The sequence below is a fragment of the Anolis sagrei genome, chromosome 3 (assembly GCF_037176765.1).
Source record: "Anolis sagrei isolate rAnoSag1 chromosome 3, rAnoSag1.mat, whole genome shotgun sequence".
NCBI lineage: Eukaryota > Metazoa > Chordata > Lepidosauria > Squamata > Dactyloidae > Anolis > Anolis sagrei.
In genome coordinates, this window is record NC_090023.1 from 187,197,958 (window position 1) to 187,219,067 (window position 21,110).

Consider the following 21,110-nt stretch of genomic DNA (forward strand, 5'->3'; position numbering starts at 1 on the left):
TAGTAGACTCAAATCAAGGAAAAGCTTACTGAGAACCACCACTCCTCTTAATGTTACCCCCCAGCAACAGCAAGAGGATCCATCTGGGCAGCTAAACCAGGAGATCCCAAATGGATGGCCCCCATGAAGGTCTTTCTCCAGGGGCAACTTGGAAGTCCGTGAACAAACTCAGCAGTGGAGTGGGCAGATCAAAAGACAACCTGGCAAAATGGCACTACCTAGAAGAATCCTCCATCTTGTGCGACTGTGGAGCAGAATAAACAACTCTGCATCTGTATGCCGCCCACAATGTCCTGCCTCATGCACAGAGGAAGAACTATTTAAAGCTACAGACAATGAGGTTGTGTTGTATGTTTTTGGTCTAAAATTATTTAGCTTCTTATGCTCAGTTTTATCAGTTTTATACTTGTATATTTATAAATGCTTTTGACACAAAATAAATAAACCTGGGCTTTGTGAGATGGTATTGATATATAGCTGAAAAGGACTGAAGTTATGTTTTGCACATGTTGAATAATTTTATACCAAACTACATGGTGCAAAACATTTATTTATTAACTTGCAAAAGGTCACTAGAAACATAGCTATCTTGTTCAGTCAGTGTTTGGTTGTAACCTAGATATTCTTTTTTAGTGCATAATAAATAATGTATTATCAAAGACAAAGAAAAAATAAGAATGATCTGAATAACAGTTCATACCTGAAGAAATCAATGTCATTTCTCACAACATCATAGGAAGCGACAATTAAATTGTGCCTTTTCACATGGTGCTGCAGCCTTTAGAGGACAAAGTATAGATAAATTAAGTTTATGAATGATTCCAATGCTTTCTAAATAATCCACAAAGAAAGAAATTAAAATGTGCACAAAACTATAAGAACAGAGTCCTACATTATGGGCTTACCTTGCCCTTTCTGTGGGAGGACCAGTGTAGTGCAATGGGTTCAAATACTCTTTGGAACAAAATTTCCCCACTTCATCCACCCAGTGACCTGTGAGTGTAGGAGGACACACCACCAAGGACGGGAGAGGAACACTATCAGCAATCTTAGTTCTTGCATATTCTTGGGCCCTTTGAGGAACATTATAAGAAGTGTCACACCACAATATTACAGGATACTATTACAATATGATAAAGACAGCTCATTTGGTGTAATTGTTATGGCTACCTGTGACAATGATCTCCAGCAAGAATACAGATGGATTGCAGGGTTTTTCCTAACCCCATGTCATCACAGAGGATGCCATGAAGCTTGTATTTGTTAAGAAAAGCCAACCAATTCACACCTTCCTATAAAGGGGAAATGAAAAAGAAATCCTAAGAGTAGGGGACAAGGCATGTACTTTTAATTTTTTCTTATTTACGGTATTTATTCATTACCTCATGTACTTCTTTTAATCTTTAAGGAAGTTCAAAACAGATTACAGTATTAAAATATGTTACAATTGCAATCACTGTCCAGATGGAGCAAAGAAATTCCAACAACAAGCAAAACTAAAATGTATAATAAAGGCCAGTGGCTTTTTTATGTCAGGAGCAACTTGAGAAACTGCAAATTGCTTCTGGTGTGAGAGAACTGGCCATCTGCAAGGCCGCTGCCCAGGGGATGCACGGATGTTTTACCATCCTGTGAGAGGCTTCTCTCATGTCCCCACGTGAGAAGCTGGAGCTGACAGACAGAAGCTCACCCCACTCTCCGGATTCGAGCTGCCAACCTTTTGGTCAGCAATCCTGCCAGCATAAGGGTTTAGCCCACTGTGTCACTGGGGGCTCCAGGAATATGAAATAAATAATAATCTAAAAGCAAACAAAAGGGATCAAGCCTACTTCCCTTGGGACTAAGATACACAAATGGAGTAATACCTCAAAAATAACTCATATCACATACTGATTCCCAATATGTCTTGGCCCCAACACCTCTCTCCCTCCTAGGAGGGAGAAATCACACTGGACCTAAACTCAATTATCCTTCTGCTTGAAAGAGACAATGTTAACACTGTATCGTAACAAAAACAGGGTTCCAAATTTGCCAAGAATATCATATTAGTCTAGCAAGAAGCAAGCTTCTCACTTATATCTAATGTTCTTTGAGTGAATGTTGGCGCTTTTACACATAAACATCTCTCCCTGTCCAGACTCTATCCTTAGAACATCTAAAACTTCTCCAGAACTTGTGTCTATCTTTGGAACTAGCAAGAGAGCTGAGATTCTAGCTGTACCTGTCCCTTCTCCAAATATGGACATCAGTTGACACTGAGGAAAAAGATAGTAAATATTAATATGCCACTAAGTGGAAGACAGGTGAGTTGTGTGTACAGATGGCTATTTGAAGAGCATCAGTTACAGCAGGGTTGGGCATTCTTCCAGGTGTTGTTGAATATCGTTCCTAGCAGCTGTTGCCAAGATTGTAAGGAACATTGGCAGTTCTATTTAACAACATCTGGAGGTCTGCATCGCTCTCATTCCTGAGTTACAAAAAGGAACTGTTTTTGATGTACTTTTAAAAGGGAGGAGTAGGGCTCTGGACAAAATCTAGATAATCTGAAAATCAACCTGCATAAATGTGCACCACATTTGTAAATACACAGAGACCATGATGAAGAATCAATAACTTCCTGTAAGAACATACCTGCTGATATTTTCTGAGTTCTGCTTTAATTGGTACTGGAATTTTGTAGTTTTCTAGTTTTTTCCCATCTAATAATTGTTCCAGAAAATGGCGCTCCTTGGCTTTAATTTTGACTAAATCTTCAGACATTTCAGGTGGGTCTGGAATACCAGCCTAAAAAAAATAAATCAAAAATAAGTTCAGGATTTCCTGAAAGTTTGTAAAATTCCTATATATTAGGTTTGATATCAAACCCAACAACATAAACCTTACAATAAAAATATACTGAAATCACATAGCTGGAAAAAGCTATTAACTTTATTAGGTCAGCTAAGTTTTTACAATATATAAAGCAGAGCCTTGTTATATATATGCAAGTAATTGTTCCTCTGGAGCAAAAAATAACTTGCCACCAAATGGAAGAATCCACTGTACGTAGAAAAGTGTTTTTCAAGGACTATTTTCTCAGCCGTACTACTACTAATGTTCTCCCATTTCTTTACCATGTAAATTTTATGTTAAAGTAAAACTGCAACAACTAACAAAGCTTTGTGTTACACACATTCATACTATCAGTTTCAAGCCTATGTTATTTTAAGGCAGAGTAGTTTTCAACAGTGGGGATATCTATACACATAATAAAAGTGAAAATCTGTATGTGGCACAGGTGTCTGCACAAACAGCCTCCAGCCTCCACAAATAGGCTATTGTTTCCAGTGCTGAGAAGACAGCAAGTCACTCTCTCGAAGGACATTGCAGGTTATAGCAAGCACATCCCAGTGTTCCTTTCTCTCTTAATTTGCATGACCCCACCCACTGCTTCTCTCTTATCCCATTTCAACCCTTTCCTATGGCACACAGCAGAGGAATTGATCAGCAACTGAACATACTGGAGAGGTTGGGAGAGAATTCACAATGATTTATAGGAGTTGTAGGGACTGGGATACATAGTTCATCTGCAATCTAAGAGCACTCTGAACTGCACCAATGAAGGACCTGGAACTCACTTGGCACACAGACCCACCATGGGCAATTGTCCATACCTGCAGAGTTTAGGTGTGATTACCCTGAGAGTTGTAGTTCATCCTTATCCAGAGAACAGTGAACTCAGCCAACGATGGATCTGGACCAAACTTGGCACACAGAACCAACATGGCCAATTGTGCATACTGGCTGAGCTTGGGGGTGATTGCCCTGGGAATCTGGAAGTTGTAGTTCACAGTTACCTAGATATCACTGAACCCAGCTGCTGTCGGATCTAGACCAAACTTGGCACACAGATCCAACATGGCCAACTTTAAGTAATGGCAGGGTTTGGAAATGACTGACCCGCGATTCTGGAAATTGTAGTTCACCCACATCCTTATGCATTTTCTAATGGGAACATTAATTAAAAAACAAAAAGAAAGACTGTTTTTTTAAAAAAATAAATGGCATTACACATTACCAAACTGATATTACCAAACTTCACAAAACAAACAATGCCTTCTCAAGTAACCCGGGCACCGCTGAGTCCCCAAGCTAGTATTAAAATAAAAATGACTTGTTAATCTTCTTTACAACACTAGCTTCTTTGTATATTATTATCTTTCCTGCTATCCAGTGATGGTTTCCTGATCACTCAGTGTCAAATTTCATGTTAGTCTTGGCAATCATTTGAATATTAGCAAATGAGCAAAAGAGAAATAAGAGCATGGCCACAAATAAAGCTGACACTGTATAATAGAATATATTTATGAGTGGTCAGTTCAGATAAAACTGAAATCTAATCTGTGAAGGCTATAAAAAGCTCAATTTTAGCAGCTGATAAAATGTATCATGCTGACTTCTAACACAAATTGGTACTACTGGGAGAATCTTAAATCTTTCAGAGGAAAAAAAGTATACTGGGGAAAATGTTCACTAGAAGCAAAATAAATTTTAATAATTACTGCCATTTGCTATTATTACATCACAATAAGTTTAGTCACATTCTAAAATCTGTACTTGGTTTTCCAGTTGTTATGAGCTTAATTTTGAGAAAAATATCACTAAACTGGTGAAAAATGTCTTATCTCTAAAGGACTTCTGGAGCTAATTGGCAAATCTTTGTGAAAAGGAAGACTCTCCAAGAAATAAATATTTAGGTCCTAGGCTGTTTAGATTTTACAAGTGATCATCAGAAGTTTATTTAAATAAAATATTTCTACCTCACCCTATACTCAAAGAGTTTAGGTAGTTCACAATAAAAATTAAATCATGATGGGAAATTAAAAGGTAAATATAGGCTCAGCAAAAGAAGTCTTGTTTCTGTCCAAAAGCAGATTGCTGCAATCTGCCCCAAGGTCAGGTTAAGTCTGCAATCACAAGTTTGTCCTACTAAGCTTTTGTGAACACAATAAGCAATTTACACAAAGCATTCTGTGTAATTTAAGAACTTCAACTAAAAAAAAATGTCAATAATTGCATCTCCCCAAAGAAGGTCTCAGGTAGAGTTTCTCGTTAATCATTAAGAGCAATCATTTATTGATGATAAACCTTGCTTACAAGCTTCACAGTGAAAACCTAATGGATGAAATGACACTGATGCTCCCATCTAACCTGAGTCCCTGCTTTTACTATTTGTTACCATTGATAAAAAGATATAATATAATGGACGCTTGGTATATGCTAGTGACTGGTTCCAGAACTCTCTATGGATATTGGTGGGAATATTTTCAAATAGTGGCTGGTTGAATCCATAAATATGCAGGGTTGGCTGTATTTAAATTTATGAGCAACCATTATGTCCTGAAAAGTAACATGTGATGTTGGCTGGGTGGTCTGAGGACACATGTGTGGTAGCCTTACCTGAAGTCTTACTATAGGCTCTCACTTACATAAGGTGACAACAGGCACTGGTACCAAGGAAGTACTTTTCCCTGATCTACCCAGCACCATCTCTTGTTTCCACATTACACTTTCCAGGTATCAATGAATGCTGTAGTTGTGGTGTAAAAAGACTGCTGCAAGGTGATGACAATATCTGTAGGAACTGTTTGACCCAGTTAGAACTTTGTTCATGTATCTTCTTGATTGGAAATGGACCAATCAGGGGGTTGATTCCAATAAAATACCATTAATAGGAGATTATAAAATATTTTTAGATTTCTATCTTTTTCTTGTCTAAGAAATAACTTTGGTCCTATTTAAAGCCCATACTGCAAAGTGCACAAAATACTATTTCCTGCCACACATTTTATTTTCCTGTTCAATAAAATGTATCCAGCTACATATTATTCATTGTCTCACATGTGGCCCCTAAGGGTAGCATGTGGTTCATAGACAACCTACTCTCAAAGACTATTATAGTATTAAACTTACTCAGTGAATACTCAATGAAAGATACTGCCTGCAAAAAGTGCCTGACTCAGAATCCACTCTATCCCATAATACTTTATCCATTTGAGGTATGAATTGTTCACACAACGATCCTTGTACACAACTATATACATTTCACAGTTCTCTGTGGCTCCGATTATGAATTCTTAAAGGTACACAAAGGATTATCCTAAAAAGTGCTCATCCCTTCCCTTCATCTTCACTCTCTTGACTAGACCAAATTTTACTCTGGTACTAGGAATCCGGGAATTGACATCTGCTCTGTGCAGATAGGAGGAAGGTGAGTTGCACAGGAGGTACTGCACCAAGAATTGAGCATATCCTTTGCCTAGTTCTTTTGGGAATTTTCTCTGGGGCAAGCCCTGAGGAAATGTAATTCTTAGAGAAAATGACAAGAAAGGTGCTGCTTGACTATCAAACACAGTAGATTTCCCAGTCCATGTAATCACAATCTTCACGGTTCGAGTGCACCTAGAATTTAGAGAATACGGTGTGGGCAATGTATGTATAAGCAAACACACAATGCAATTGCTGTTGCCCGTTTTTGGTCTAAAACTATCTAGCAGCTTGTGATTCTTCGTTTTATCAGTTTTAGACTTATCTATTTATGCAATGCTTTTGACACAAAATAAATAAGCAAGCATAAAACAAATAGAAAAAGTAAGATTTTTACTTACCTCAAGAGGCATTAGTCTAATCAACGTTGCAAAACACTGAGTGGCCATGAAACGTACACTATCTGTCTGATCACTCATTCTGCCCAGAACTGGGACTACAAGAAGAACTATATATGGAATAATTCCAACATCTAGTTGCTCCATTACACCTGAATTCGGAATTAAGGAACTTAGCAGTTTCAGGGCCATTTCTACATCAGCAAGAATTCAAGCTTGCTTTTGTTTGTAGCCTCTAAAGAGGGGTTAGAGTACAAGCCCCATATCAGTGGTACCGGAACCCCTGATTTCACCTTACCAACTAAAACAAACTATATTCTATCTAGGAATTTTCTAGGTTAACCAGGTCATTCTGTGGCATGAATCTATTGGAACTTAACACAGAGCTGCCTGGAGGACCTTGGAAATTTCTAGAGAGGTATCTTTTATATAAATTTGACTATGTTAACTTCTGGAAGAAACTGTTCCTTTTATTAGGGTTTGCTATCTGTGATTTTGTTTCCACAGTAAGTTCAGAAACACATATCCTATGGATACAGGGTTCACACTATATATATAGGCTTGTATTCTTAATTTCTGTGAACAGAAGCCACATTATAAAACATGGCCTTCCTGCCTTCACTTTGCAGCAGCATCTTATGAAAAATGGAACCTGAGGACCTGAATGCATCTAGGAAGAGTACAATCTGAGATAATTTGAAGAAAAGTAAGAGCTACCCCCTCACCGTTTGTGTACATAAATTCTGTGTGTACAGTGGCATCTTTGGATATAAACCATGGGCTGCTGTGAGTTTTCCGGTCTGTATGGCAATGTTCCAGAAGCAGCCTCTCCTGACGTTTCGCCCACATCCTCAGAGGTTGTGAGGTCTGTTGGAAACTAGGCAAGTGAGGTTTATATATTTGGTGAATAATGTTCAGGGTGGGAGAAAGAACTCTTGTCTGTTTTGAGGCAAGTGTGAATGTTGCAATTGGCTACCTTGATTAGCATTTAATGGCCTTACAGCTTCAAAGCCTGACAGATTACTGCCTGGGGGAGTCCTTTGTTGGGAGGTGTTAACTGGCCCTGATTTATTCTCGTCTGGAATTCTCCTGATTTTTTTAGTATTGCTATTTATTTACTGTTCTGATTTTAGAGTTATTTTAAATACTGGGAGCCAGATATGGTTCATTTCCATGCTTTACTCCTTTCTGTTGAAACTGTTCACATGCTTGTGGATTTCAATGGCTTCTCTGTGTAGTCTGACATGGTACTTGTGAAGAGTAATGCAGCATTTCTGTGTTCTCAAATAATATGCTGTGTCCAGATTGGTTCATCAGGTGCTCTGCTATGACTGACTTCTCAGACTGAATGGGTCTGCAGTGCCTTTCATGTTCCTTGATTTGGGTTTGGGTGCTGCGTTTGGTAGTCCCTATGTAGACTTGTCCACAGCTGCATGGTATATGGTAGACTCCTGCAGAGGTGATAGGATCCCTCTTGTCCTTTGCTGAATGTAGCATTCGCTATTTTTTTTAGTGGGTCTGAAGAGGTTTTGTAGGTTGTGTTTCTTCATTAGCTTCCCTATGCGGTCAGTGGTATCCTTGATGTAGGGTAAAAACACTAAAAAAAACAGGGCAATTCCAGGCAAGAATCAACCAGGGCCAACTAACACCTCCCAACAAAGGATTCCCTAGCCAGCAACCAGCCAAGCTTTGAGGCTGCAAGGCCATTAAATGCTAATCAAGGTGGCCAATTGCAACAGGACAATACAGCTCTGTTTTTGTTTTGTTTTTTAAGCTCAGAAAAATTGTTCTATAGAATAAATACAGTGTATAGATGGGTGTAGGTAACATCAAGGAAGTTAATTTGTTAGGTTTTGCTATGTGATACCAACAGGACTCGCTCTTTTACCTTTAAATTTCCTTTTAGCCCTTGGCATATTGTCACATTTCAGTCTAATAAACCTATTTCAATTCCTAAGAGAAAACTATGGTACAACTCTATGTTTATTGCTCTTATGTTCAGCTTCTTGCCAGAACAAAGGATTGGGGTTGCTGTAGGTTTTTCGGGCTGTATGGTCATGTTCCAGAAGCATTCTCTCTTGATGTTTTGCCTGCACCTATGGCAGGCATCTTCAGAGGTTGTGAGACCTCACAATCTCTGAGGATGCCTGCCACTAATGCAGGTGAAACGTCAGAAGATAATGCTTCTAGAACATGGCTATACAGCCTGAAAAACTTACAGCAACCCAGTAGTTCCAGCCATAAAAGGCTTCGACAATACAAAGGGTTGGGGCTCATAAGGATCAATGGATATCCATATTACAAGTTTGGCCAAATGGATTTACTATGGCTATCAGTAAATTTTCAGAAGAAAGTAGAAAATCCTTTCACACAAACCACGTAAGGATAAATGTTTTCTTCCCAACCAGTTATAAAAGGTATTTCAATCATTTTGTAATAGAAATCTTCACACATGGTTAAACAGGAAATTAAAGAACAAATGTTCCCAGTTTTCATCAGGGTAGGAAAAAGCTTTTCATGTCCAGTATCAAATGTACTGGATACAGTCAAATTATAGGCTTTATAAAAATGTTACAGGAAAACATTGTCCAATATCAACAGATGGAATTCTGAACTGGGTGAGGATCAGCAGACTGTGACTCAAACAATTCATATATATTTCCTACAAAGTGACCTTTCTGCTAAGAGCCTACATAGCAAATGATCACATATACTCTGCTATTCAGAAGCAAAGAATACCCAATGCATTGTTTGAGAAGCACAAATCATTAGTATGAATAAAGTGTAAGAAATAACCCCACAAAATCATACATTTGGAAAATATTTCAAACACACAAGGAATTAGAATCATTAAAGGATACAGGCAAGAGCTTCGATTGCACCCTCTTGCTTGGTACTGTCATCTATCGCTCCCAGCCAAGGAAGAACCTTTTCCAGGAAAATGTGAATGGTTTCTATGGTAGCTATTTTGCTCATTACACCTACGCAGCGAGCAGCCATGTGTCTCACTGCTGTATTAGGATGTTGAAGGCACATAGAAAGATAAGGCAAATGCTGTATCAACTGCAAAAAGGGGAAAAATACCAGTAATTGTTAACATACTCAATGCTATTTAAGAGTTTATTCTATTTCAGTAAAACAAAGCAATCTGCAATATTTCAAGCAATAGTTTTAAACACACGAGATATCAAGCCTCCAATCTAAATACAGATTGAAGAAATACAAGAGATGTATTTGTAAAGCAAGTATGCATATTGCAATACAGATGAAAAGAGGAATATATTACATGTTACAGCACCTTGGGGGTTTTGGCTCTTATTTTTAAATGTATGATAATGTATGGTAATAATTTAAGAGGTTCATTCAAATGAACTTTCAGTTCTTGTCTAATCAAAATAAGACTAACAACAGCTTCAGAAAACAGCTGGGAACGTTTGCTAAGAACCTCCGCCCTTTCAATAATTGGGTTGCTGTGAGTTTTCCAAGCTGTATGGCCATGTTCCAGAGATTCTCTCCTGACATTTCGCCCACAACTATGGCAGGCATCATCAGAGGTTGTGAGGTTTGTTGGAAACTAGGCAAGTGAGGTTTACATATCTGTGGAATGTCCAGGGTGGGAAGAAACAACTCTTGTCTGCTGGAGGCAAGTGTGAATGTTGCAACTGACCACCTTGGTTAGCATTTAATGGCCTTGCAGCTTCAAAACCTGTCTGGTTGCTACCTGGGAGAATCTTGTTGGGAGGTGTTAGCTGGCCCTGATTGATTCTTGTCTGGAATTCTCCTGTTTTTTTTTTAGTGTTGATCTTTATTTATTGTCCTGATTTTGAAGGTTTTTTAAATACTGGTAGCCAGATTTTGTTTATTTTCATGGTTTCTTCCTTTCTGTTGAAATTGTCAACATGCTTGTGGATTTCAATGGTTTCTCTGTGTAGTCTGACATGGTAGTTGTTAAGAGTGCTCCAGCATTTCTGTGTTCTCAAATAATATGCTGTGTCCAGGTTGGTTCATCAGGTGCTCTGCTATGGCTCATTTCTCTGGTTGAGTTAGTCTGCAGTGCCTTTCATGGTTCTTGATTCGTGTTTCGGCAATACTGTGTTTGGTGGTCCCTATGCAGACTTGTCCACAGCTGCATGATATATGGTAGACTCCTGCAGAGGTGAGAGGTTCCCTCTTGCCCTTTGCTGAATGTAGTATTTGTTGGATTTTCTTAGTGGGTCTGCAGATAGTTTGTAGGTTGTGTTTTTCCCCACAACCACAGATATATAAACCTCACTTGCCTAGTTCCGGCCATGTAAGCCTTCGACAACCCTTTCAGTAATTGTAACTAACACTACACTAATAGTATTACTATACTATTTGTTTACTTTTTGCCCTTTCCCCAGAACTAGGACTCATGGCAGCTTAAAAATGATAATATTGTCAACTAAACACAAGCTAACAAACACTTTTGTAACTGGGTTGTTGGAGATTTTTTGGACTATATGGCCATGTTCTAGAAGCATTCTCTCCTGACGTTTCACCTGCATCTATGGCAAGCATCCTATCACAACCTCTGAGGATGCCTGCCATAGATGCTAGTGAAACTTCAGGAGAAAATGCTCCTAGAACATGGCCATATAGCCCAAAAAAACTACAACCCAGTGATTCCAGCCATCAAAGCCTTCGACAATACTTTTGTAACTGCTATTCTAAACATTTCTTATATTCTAGGAATCATGGAGAAAGTAAATGTGTTTTTATGACATCAACACCAATGCTATGCATTTCAAACATCCATGTCCGTAATAAAAACTTATTTTGAAAATTATATGCAATTAATTTATTTACCAAAGGGTGAAGCTGAACATCCATAGATGCTGCAGTTGTTTCAAAAACCTGTAGAGAATTCACTAACTCCTGGGCTGGACCATCTCCTTTTTCCAACAGAGCCTTTCGATCTATTAAAAGAAATATCCCATTATCAGGAAAATGTTAAAATCAAACCTTTATTATACTCACACATCCTTACAACACATAGCATGTATACATACCGAAGTTGTTGATGTCAATATTGTTCCTTAAGGAACCAACCATAGCATCCCAGAGATGTGGCAAACCCACTGCCATTTCAGCACCAAAATGTTTAGCAATAGTGGATAAAGCAAATTCTGCACCTCTCCTCTGTACTACATAGGTTTTCTGAGCCTGAAAATTGAATGAGAAAGTTTGGTTTAATTTATTATGTGTTTAGTTCTCGGCCTATTACAACCCACATAATTTATAGGTAGCTAAAGAACCAAACTCAGATTTCCTAATTAATCTGCCATGTTGGTAGACTAAAAGGAACTGGGTTTTGGTGAAAATGCATGAAGGCCTGGTAGTATCAAAATTCAGCTCTAGAATTTTCCAAAGCTGCACCGTAACCTGCTCAAAAGTTGAGGGATGTCTGTAAAACCTTTTTTTGTTTTGCTTCTGCCACAGAATAAAAGCAAGAGTGTGACTTGCCCAGGGTCATCCAGTGGGTTTCATGGCTGAGTAGGGATTTGAACCCTGGTGCTCAAACCACTACATCACATTTATTATATTAGCAGTGCCTTATCTGTTGTCAACATTATTATTCTCTCTACATACTCTTCACCCATTTCTCAAATCCTATCTTAAAATAAGATCTTTCAAGCAGAAGTTATCCACAGAAACATATATATTTTTGTATAACATTTTTTTTCATTTCAACACTAAGATACTAAAATAAAATTAACCAAGAGAATGAAAGCTAGGCTAAGCCTGCATACAAACCTCTCCTTTGAAAGAGAGAGGGGAAAAAAGAGGTTATGAAGTTATGTGTAAGGGAAAAGAACTATGCTCCCAGCCATAAAAACACAACATAAAAATCCTCCAGTGCTTCTCAACCTGAGGGTCAGGACCTCGGGGGGGGGGGGTGTTGAGGGGTTTTTATAAGGGTCACCAAAGGCCATAGGAAAAAAATTGTATTTCTGATGGTCTTAGGAACCCCTTTGGCAGCAAAGGCTGAAGATCTCTCTGCCTGTCATTCTCTTCCTTTTTGGAAACAGATGGCGAATCCATCCACCAAAAGCCCTCCTCCGCTGTGATTGGCCAGCCTCTCAGCCAAGGGGAGAGCTGTTTCTGAGACTCTAAGTTTGGGGGGGGGGGGGAACAGGCATGCTTTGCGCATGGTAGCATGGTGCACATGTATGGGCGAGGGAGAGTGTGCAAGTCCCTTCAAGGCATGGGTGTTCTGTGTGGGAAGTTTATCCCAATTATATTGTTGGTGTGGTTCAGAATGCTCTGACTGTAAGTGAACTATAAATTCCAGCAACTACAACTTTCAAATGTCAAGGTCTATTTTCCTCAAATTCCACCAGGGTTCACACTTGGGCATATTGAGGATTTGTGCTAAGTTCGGTCCAGATCCATCATTGTTTCAGTCCACAGTGCTCTCTGGATGTAGGTGAACTACAACTCCAAAACTCATGGTCAATGCCCACCAAACCCTTCCAGTATTTTTGGGTGGTCATGGGAGTTCTGTGTGCCAAGTTTGATTCAATTCCATAGTTATTAGAGTTCAGAATGCTCCTTAATTGTAGGTTAACTATAAATCCCTGCAACTACAAGTCCCAAATGACAAAATCAATCCCCCCCAACCCCATCAGTATTCAAATTTGGGTATATTGGGTATTTGTGCCAAATTTGGTCCAGTGAATGAAAATACATCCGCATATCATTACAATTCATAAAGTAGCTAAATTACAGTTATGAAGTAGCAACGAAAACAACTTTATGATTGAGGGACACCACAAGATGAGGAACTGTATTAAGGAGCCGCAGGAATAGGAAGGTTGAGAAACACTGCTTTAGATTATGTGCAGGACACCACATAACAGTATTAGCAGAATTGCAAATTAAGATATGTACTCACTTCATCAAGCTCTGTAGTTATGTTTCCACTACTACTTGTAGGAAGATCTCCTATTTGAGCTTTTGCGGCCTTTGGCGTCGGACCTCGTCGGCTTGTGATGGCAAATGCAGCTTTCTGATGCCTGTACAGTGTGATTATACCCTTATGCTTGGTGACTGTATGGTGCATGCCATCTCTTTCAGAATTTGATCCTAAAAAGAATAATGATAATTGGAAACATTTTCATATATAATAGTTGAATAAAAAATTACGAGACCACTGCACTGATAGAATCAACATGGTAACCTATTAACAGAGGTTTTCCTATAAGAATTTGGAATGAGAAACGGAAAGAAAATGCCGAGTCTGATATATCAATTCACAAATAAACCTAGAAGATCAAATCTAAAAAGAAGCATGGTTGCTAGAACAATCACTACAAAATGCAAAGGCCTCAATCCAGCTGCTGCTTCCTATAAGAAATAGTGGATCAATAGTATTTATGTAAGTATCCACCAAGCATTCCAAAACTAATTTGGGAATCTATTGTAATAAGAACTATCAAGTGGATTTAACTGAAGCCACTAAACAAAGTGGCATACTAGTGAGGACAATAAAAAACAGGTATCAATTATTATTTGGTAAAAATTATATTAGTAAGGATAAATTTTGGAGGTCATTTCCACACTCTTTCCTGGAATCAGCCTTGGAAGTGATATCTGTTTCACACAAGCCCTCCATTATTACTATAAGCATGGGGGACAGTGAATTAATAAAGCATGGTCATTAGATATAGGATAATAATAATAATAATAATAATAATAATAATAACTTTTTTTAAACCCCACCACCATCTCCCCAAGGGACTCAGAATGGCTTACATGAGGCCAAGCCCAACAACACATCAGTAAAAACAACAAGCAATAAACAATACAATTAATATAACTCATATATAGACAATAACACATAAAGATTTAAAAACCTATGGCCGGGCCAGATGTAATAGTTAAAATTTTAAAAATAAATGCTGGGCATGAACAGAGGTAAGATGTATCTAGTAGGAGGGTTCTAAATGAAATGTAAGGAGAGCAACCCAACAGGTAATTAAAGTGCTTCTCAGGATATTTTGCAGGGGATTGTTTCCTTTATTCAGGGAAGGCACACTGGAACAGCCACGTTTTCAGGCTCCTCCTAAAGACTGCCAATGTGGGGGTTTGTCTGATATCCTTGGGGAGTGAGTTCCAGAGTTGGGGGGCCACCATAGAGAAGGCCCTCTTCCTTGTCCCCACCAATCGTGCCTGTGAAGGAAGTGGGAGCGAGAGCGAGAGCAGGGCCTCTCCAGATGATCGAAGATCCATCCTGGTATTTCATAGACACATTCATCTTTAAGTACTGTATCTAAGCTAATTTTTTCTCTCCCTCCCCACACCTGTAAGAGTCGAGGAAGATACCTTAAAGCCCCCAAACTACTCTTATGAGTGAGTTCCTAGAGCTGTGGTTCTCAACCTGTGGGTCCCCAGGTGTTTTGGCCTACAACTCCCAGAAATACCAGCCAATTTAACAGCTGTTAGGATTTCTGGGAGTTGAAGGACAAAACATCTGGGGACCCACAGGTTGAGAACCACTGTCCTAGAAAAAGTCAACACCCAAATAAGCATTTGTGCACAAGAAAGCTGATATCCAAATGTATCCTACTCCCTTTGGAAACTCAAAACACAGAAAGTGTAGCAATGAAACCATTACTCATTTAAAATGTTTCTCATTAAAAATCACCCTTTGAAAATACTACAAATACAAGTGTATTTTGTAATCAATAGATAGCACTCGGATTTAAAACATTTTAGGACCTCCTGCAATATAATTTTATTCTATGAATCTAGAGATTCTTCAGATTCCCAAACAAAAACTCATAAAGGATCATTAAGGAACAATACCAACTTCATAGTTAACTACAAAAAATGGGACAGTTTGTCAAGTGTTGATCATACAAATTCCACTTTTGGGAGCTAGTTGATTCACTCTTGGTTCTATTAGTGCAGTGGTCTCTGAGAATTAGGTACACCATCTAATCCTGTTTAAGGTACAGTTGGCTGGCATTCCCTGCCATTTTAATTACTTATTGTTGACTCACCTTTTGAATTTTCATGGCTACTCAAGGGTTGTGCAGGGCATGATGCTAAAGGGGTAAGATGAGGATCCACACAGAGTGAATTACAAAGATTTTTTATGATCTTAGAGTTAGGACATGGAGACCGTGTTGTGCACTGCTGAAGTAGCTTTGCTATGCACAAAGCAGCATAATTTTGAACCAATATGTTTTCTTCTTTCTTCACTGCCTCCATCAGTGGTTTTATGACTGGATTTAATTTATCTGGAAGCTGTTCCAGATTGACAACGGCACAAGCAGTAAAAGTATGTACTCTCAAGTGTAACGTTTGCCATTCCTGGTTTGTTTCAGTAACAGTCATTTGGATTTGCTGTCGTTTGCTTTCAAGCTGCTGTAAAATTGGAGGATTCAGATTAAGAGGGGATGTGACTTCACTGAAGATAGTGCTGACCTAAGAAAAAGTAGTCAAAAACAAAAACATCCCAATTACTCCATGTGAAAAAGGACACTAAAGTATTTAAAAACAATGAAACATATTGCTATATAAATTGATACCCTTCCATAATGTTCTGACACAGGTAAAGTCTTGTTGTATTTCTAGACATTTGTTATTTCTGTTACATGCCCTTTACGTTGTTTTTGACTTAGGGCAGAATTTGTTCAGAGGGGGCTTACTTTTGAGATCATCTGAGGCTGAGAGAGTGTGAGTTGTCCAATGTCACAAAGAGATTTCCATGGCTGAGCAGGGATTTAAGCTCTGGGCTCCAGAGTCATAGTCCATCACTCAAACCACTCAACACCTGTTGGCTCCCATCTCTAGAAGTAGCAATAGTCAGAGACATTCCTCACCCCATGTTCTTTGCATAAATTTTTGACAAATTAAACTTTACTAAACAGAATTTTAAAAATAAATATTTATGAAGATAAACCTGGAGTGGGCTCCTCTTAATACCAAAATTCAAGGGAAGGCAAGTGTCTAGGGCAGAGTTTCTCAAGCTGTGTCCTCGAGATGCTTTGGACTTCAGTTCCCACAATTCCTAACAGTTGGTAAGCTGGCTGGGATTTCAGGGAACTGAAGTCCAAAAAATCTGGAGGAGAAACACTGATCTAGAGCAATCTTAATAGACCAGTTAGTATAAACAGGTTAACGTAGTTACCTGTTTAATAAAGGATAATATATTACGATTTTAAAATGCGTATTTAGTAAAGTCATGCTATGATCCAAACACACTGTAGTTCGATAGAGGACACCCTACTCATGCAGGATGTTATCTTTGCAACAGCAGCACCCACAATAAAAAACAGGGGTGGTATTTTTTAAAATCTCCATCTGCAAATATGTCTGTCACCAAGAGGAACACAGTGGCTAGGAGCCAACCAAGTACTTCTGCAGGATGTGTATGCTCTTCCGCCAGAATAATTGGGATTTTCTTCCCATTGTAACCCTTTGTAGCACTAAGAACCTGTTCCACAGGATTTCCTAGCCTTCTGTAGCATGTTTTAGGGAAGAGGTTTTCAACCTGTGGGTCCCGAGGTGTTTTGATCTACAACTTCCAGAAATTCCAGCCAGTTTACCAGTGTCAGGATTTCTGGGAGTTGAAGGCCAAAATTTCTGGGGACCAACAGGTTGAGAACCACTGTTTTATGGTGTGCAACAGCAATAGGAGGGAAGATCACTCCCACCCAATGTCATCAGCAGAAGCAACATAATCCAGTAAAAATACATTACTGGATCCTGGCTGCTGTTACACTCAAATGTGACCATGCTCATGACCACCCTAGGAAAGACTGTTTTGTTTCTTTACAGCATTGAAATTGAAAGCAATGGACTGATTATTCTACATGTTTCCCTTTTAATAGGATAAATGGAGGGACTAGACTACTTTCATCATCAGCTACAACACAAAATGGGATATAGGAAGGAGTAGCATACCCCAACATAAAAAAGAGGGGAACAACAGCTGCAATACCTATTTTTTTTTTCTTCAGCAGCAGTAATGCTTAACCTTATAAAAGACAATAAAAACTTGCTGACTTTTCTATTTTTATGATTAAATGAAGACAAAACTGCTACTGTATTACCCACCAGTATATCTAGCTAAAGATCCGAAATCAACGTGCTTATTTACAATAGGGGTTTCACCATTTTTACAATGAGCTCATTTACAACTGAGCTTATTTTATATTGGAAAGTGGCTATAAGTTTTTTTTAAAAAAAAAAACAGTATTGTATTCTTTCATATTGTGTCACTCTTTTAAAGGTCTAGCATGTTTCTGTTTTCCTTGCGTTACAAACTTCCCTCTTGAAGAATTAACACACTTACATTTAAAGTGTAACTGCTAAACCTGGAGAATCTGAGATGCATAAAAATCTTAGCTGTCAAAGTGGAACATTAGCACAACCTTGTGTGCAAAATAAAAACCTGTTTGAAACTGCCACTGATGGAGTGAAGAAGGGATGTCTTCCCACTCTTAAAAGGGTTAACTCAAGACATCAATTTTGGGCTTTGAGATGCTTTAGATTACAACTAATATCATCCATGACCACTAGCATGGGATGATGGAAGTTGCAGTCCAACATACATCAAAGAATCAAGGCCACAGCACTTAGACACTCCTCCAAAATGGAAAGGGATCTCCTGACAAAGGTCCCTCTAGGAACCACTGCTTTCTATCATTCTGATTTGTGACATAAATTAGGTACATATCTATATGTATAGATGAACAAGATTATTTTTAGAACCACCTTCAGTGATACGACAGATTGCTTTTTATCCATTTGCTGCTGCAGGTTACTTTTTACACTGCTCACTTAAACATGAGAGGCTAGCTTTTTCACCGATTCACTCACCAGTTCATTAGCTTGATCTATTGTAAATACACTGCAGTTTACCCTGCTGGCAACATCAATATTTGCATCAGTAAATGAGGAGATGAGTTGTTTACATTCATTTTGCATTCGGGTGAAGGGGACAGCAATTTCATCATAATAAAGATGCTCTGAGAGGACACTAAGCAAGCGTGATTGGACAGCAAGAGCCACGACTTTATTTTCCTAGAAATGAAAAAAGATTTCAATCATAATATTGCCACCAAGTGGGCTATTTTTACATATTGTGTCTAAGTGATCACCAGGTTTCTTTAAGAACGACAATTAAAGTACGGTGTTGTAATTCAAAACGGGAAAACCGATGTTTAGCAATAATAATGCAAAAACCAATGTGTAACCGCAATGATTTTTAAAAAACACAGTAATCCACAGGGCTTGCTAATAAGTACACCATACAAAAAAAACTGAGTTCCCAAAAAAGATTGCAAATGTTTGTATTATCACCCTCTCGTGAATTCTGAATTATTTTTGAAAACACAGTTTTATACTACATAGAAATTAATATTCCCATATTTATTTATTTTTAAAAAAACAGCCTCACTCTCTGCATGTATGAAAATATTTTTGGTCCCTGCTTGCTGTGCTTCAAGTTCTGGAAATTACACATTTTCAACCTGAAAATGAGTAATTTTGCATTTCACCTATCAACATTAGAAATGTAATCTGTTGCAAAATTATAACTTAAGCATGCTGAACCATGGCAAAAAGATTTACATTTTAAAACAATGTCGTTTTCACAGCAGCAAGTGTCCTACCTTCTGCAAGGCAGCCCACTCACAGATTACTAATGCGACACTAAACCTCTGCAAAGCTGACTTGGAATTCAAGTGGAAAAGCAATAGCTGAGCTAGTGATTCAGCTGGCTTTATTTCTTGGGAGATGGCATTCACACTCTGATCACAAATACAACAGCAGAGTGCTCCAAGCAATCTGAAAACAACAATCAATTTTATATTAGTTACATTTCAAGTAACACAGTGTTCTGAACCATTTTAACTTGAGCTATTATACTTGAGCATTTTATCTTGTCTATAAACTTTTAAACATTTTGTTTAAGAATTTCAATAATAAACTAACTTTGCTGCCATCATCCTGGCTCTCATGACAACATAATCTCTGGTTGCTGGATCTTCAGCAATGCTTTCTGCACCAGCAATGTATTCTTGTATCACTTCTTTAGTCTGGGTTTGCCCTTGCCGCACTTTGCCACCGATCTTTTCCTGTAAAAAAGATACAAGGTGTTTTTAAGGTGAGTGTCCCCTTTAATTCCACATATAATATTTGTTGGCATTAAAGCTCAGCTACAAACATTGGCAGGGCATATTATTTTTATCACATTATTCTACTTGAACCTTTGGAGACCACTCTAGAACCCACACCATTAGTCTTTCGTTCCAAACTCTTCTCACACAACGAGGAAACTCATACCACTAATAATCAATACTCGAACGATCTTGACATCAACAGCCAAGACTAACTACTTGCTTGGATATTTGCAAGTACTGGTGGCAGAGTATAGATTTGTGTGTCAAACTGTTGAAATGAGAAAGAATAATAAAAGCCAATGAAAAGTATTCAAACCATTCTCAATGACCTTTAAAGATAGCAAGATCCTACAACTTATTCTGCCTTCTAATTGCATGATCGCTTTTTCTGGGACTGAGCAGCTATCCTCAAGCTTTCCTCCAACTGCTTGAAAATACTTGTCTTCTAAACAATTGTCAATTGCATGATTGTTTTTAAGAACAAGGAAGCCTTGCACATTGATTGAAGGGCAGAATTTACTCACTCTCCCCTTTATTTATTTCATTTTATTTCATTTCTACTTCACCTTTCTCACCCATAAGGGACTCAAGATGGCTTACACCAACTCCAACAAAAATTCAATGCCGGTAAAATTAACAATAAACTACAAAAACATCTCCTCAGTCAAAACCAATCAACAGTCAATATGAAACACATAAAAACAGTATACAAATTAACATATAAAATACGTAGTTCAATTCATCCAAATTCTTTGTACATAATCTTTATTCAGACCATATCAAAACCCATAGTAAATTATTCTTCGAATGCTTGTGTGCAAAGCCAGGTCTTCAGTGTTTTTCTACAAACTAGAAGACATGGGGCCTGCATGGTGTTGCTGAGGAGGGAATTCCACAGCCAAGGAGCCACCACTGAGAAGGCCTGGCCTCTCGTCTCCACCAATTGTGCTTTTGAAGATGGTAGGACAGATAGCAAGGTTCTACTACGCATGTAAGAGGAGATGCATGTTACAATGCTGTTTGCAACTAGATTCTCTCACTCACACTTACCAGAAAAAGACTACATTTCTTTGTCCTGTCCTCTAGTTAATGAACATATGAAACAGACTGACCAAATGCGAGATGATTGTAAACATAGTTGGTGGGAAAACCAAAAAGGGCCTTCTTGGTGGATGCCTCTGAGTTCAGGAACTCCCTTCCCAGGGAGGCCTGAAAAGCTCCTGTTATGAGTACTACTACTAGTAGTAGTTGGGGGGAGACCCCTCTCCTCAGCACCAACTGCCGCTCTGAGCCAGAGTAAAGACAGGGG

At 38.5% G+C, this 21,110-nt stretch overlaps 1 protein-coding gene across 1 annotated transcript in view; it reads right to left on the reverse strand.

Moving 5' to 3' along the window:
• The window catches only part of BTAF1 (B-TFIID TATA-box binding protein associated factor 1), a 71,893-nt gene that overhangs the window by 17,475 nt on the left and 33,308 nt on the right, over positions 1-21,110 (reverse strand). Inside the window, exons 17-29 of the mRNA XM_060768696.2 lie at positions 19,614-19,756; positions 19,292-19,466; positions 18,498-18,701; positions 15,671-16,097; positions 13,561-13,751; positions 11,675-11,828; positions 11,472-11,581; positions 9,506-9,707; positions 6,648-6,796; positions 2,632-2,784; positions 1,171-1,292; positions 906-1,073; positions 701-778 (exon numbers count right to left, since the gene is read on the reverse strand). Of these exons, the coding sequence (XP_060624679.2) occupies positions 701-778; positions 906-1,073; positions 1,171-1,292; positions 2,632-2,784; positions 6,648-6,796; positions 9,506-9,707; positions 11,472-11,581; positions 11,675-11,828; positions 13,561-13,751; positions 15,671-16,097; positions 18,498-18,701; positions 19,292-19,466; positions 19,614-19,756 (2,276 nt within the window). The remainder of the gene's footprint in view (positions 1-700; positions 779-905; positions 1,074-1,170; positions 1,293-2,631; positions 2,785-6,647; positions 6,797-9,505; positions 9,708-11,471; positions 11,582-11,674; positions 11,829-13,560; positions 13,752-15,670; positions 16,098-18,497; positions 18,702-19,291; positions 19,467-19,613; positions 19,757-21,110) is intronic.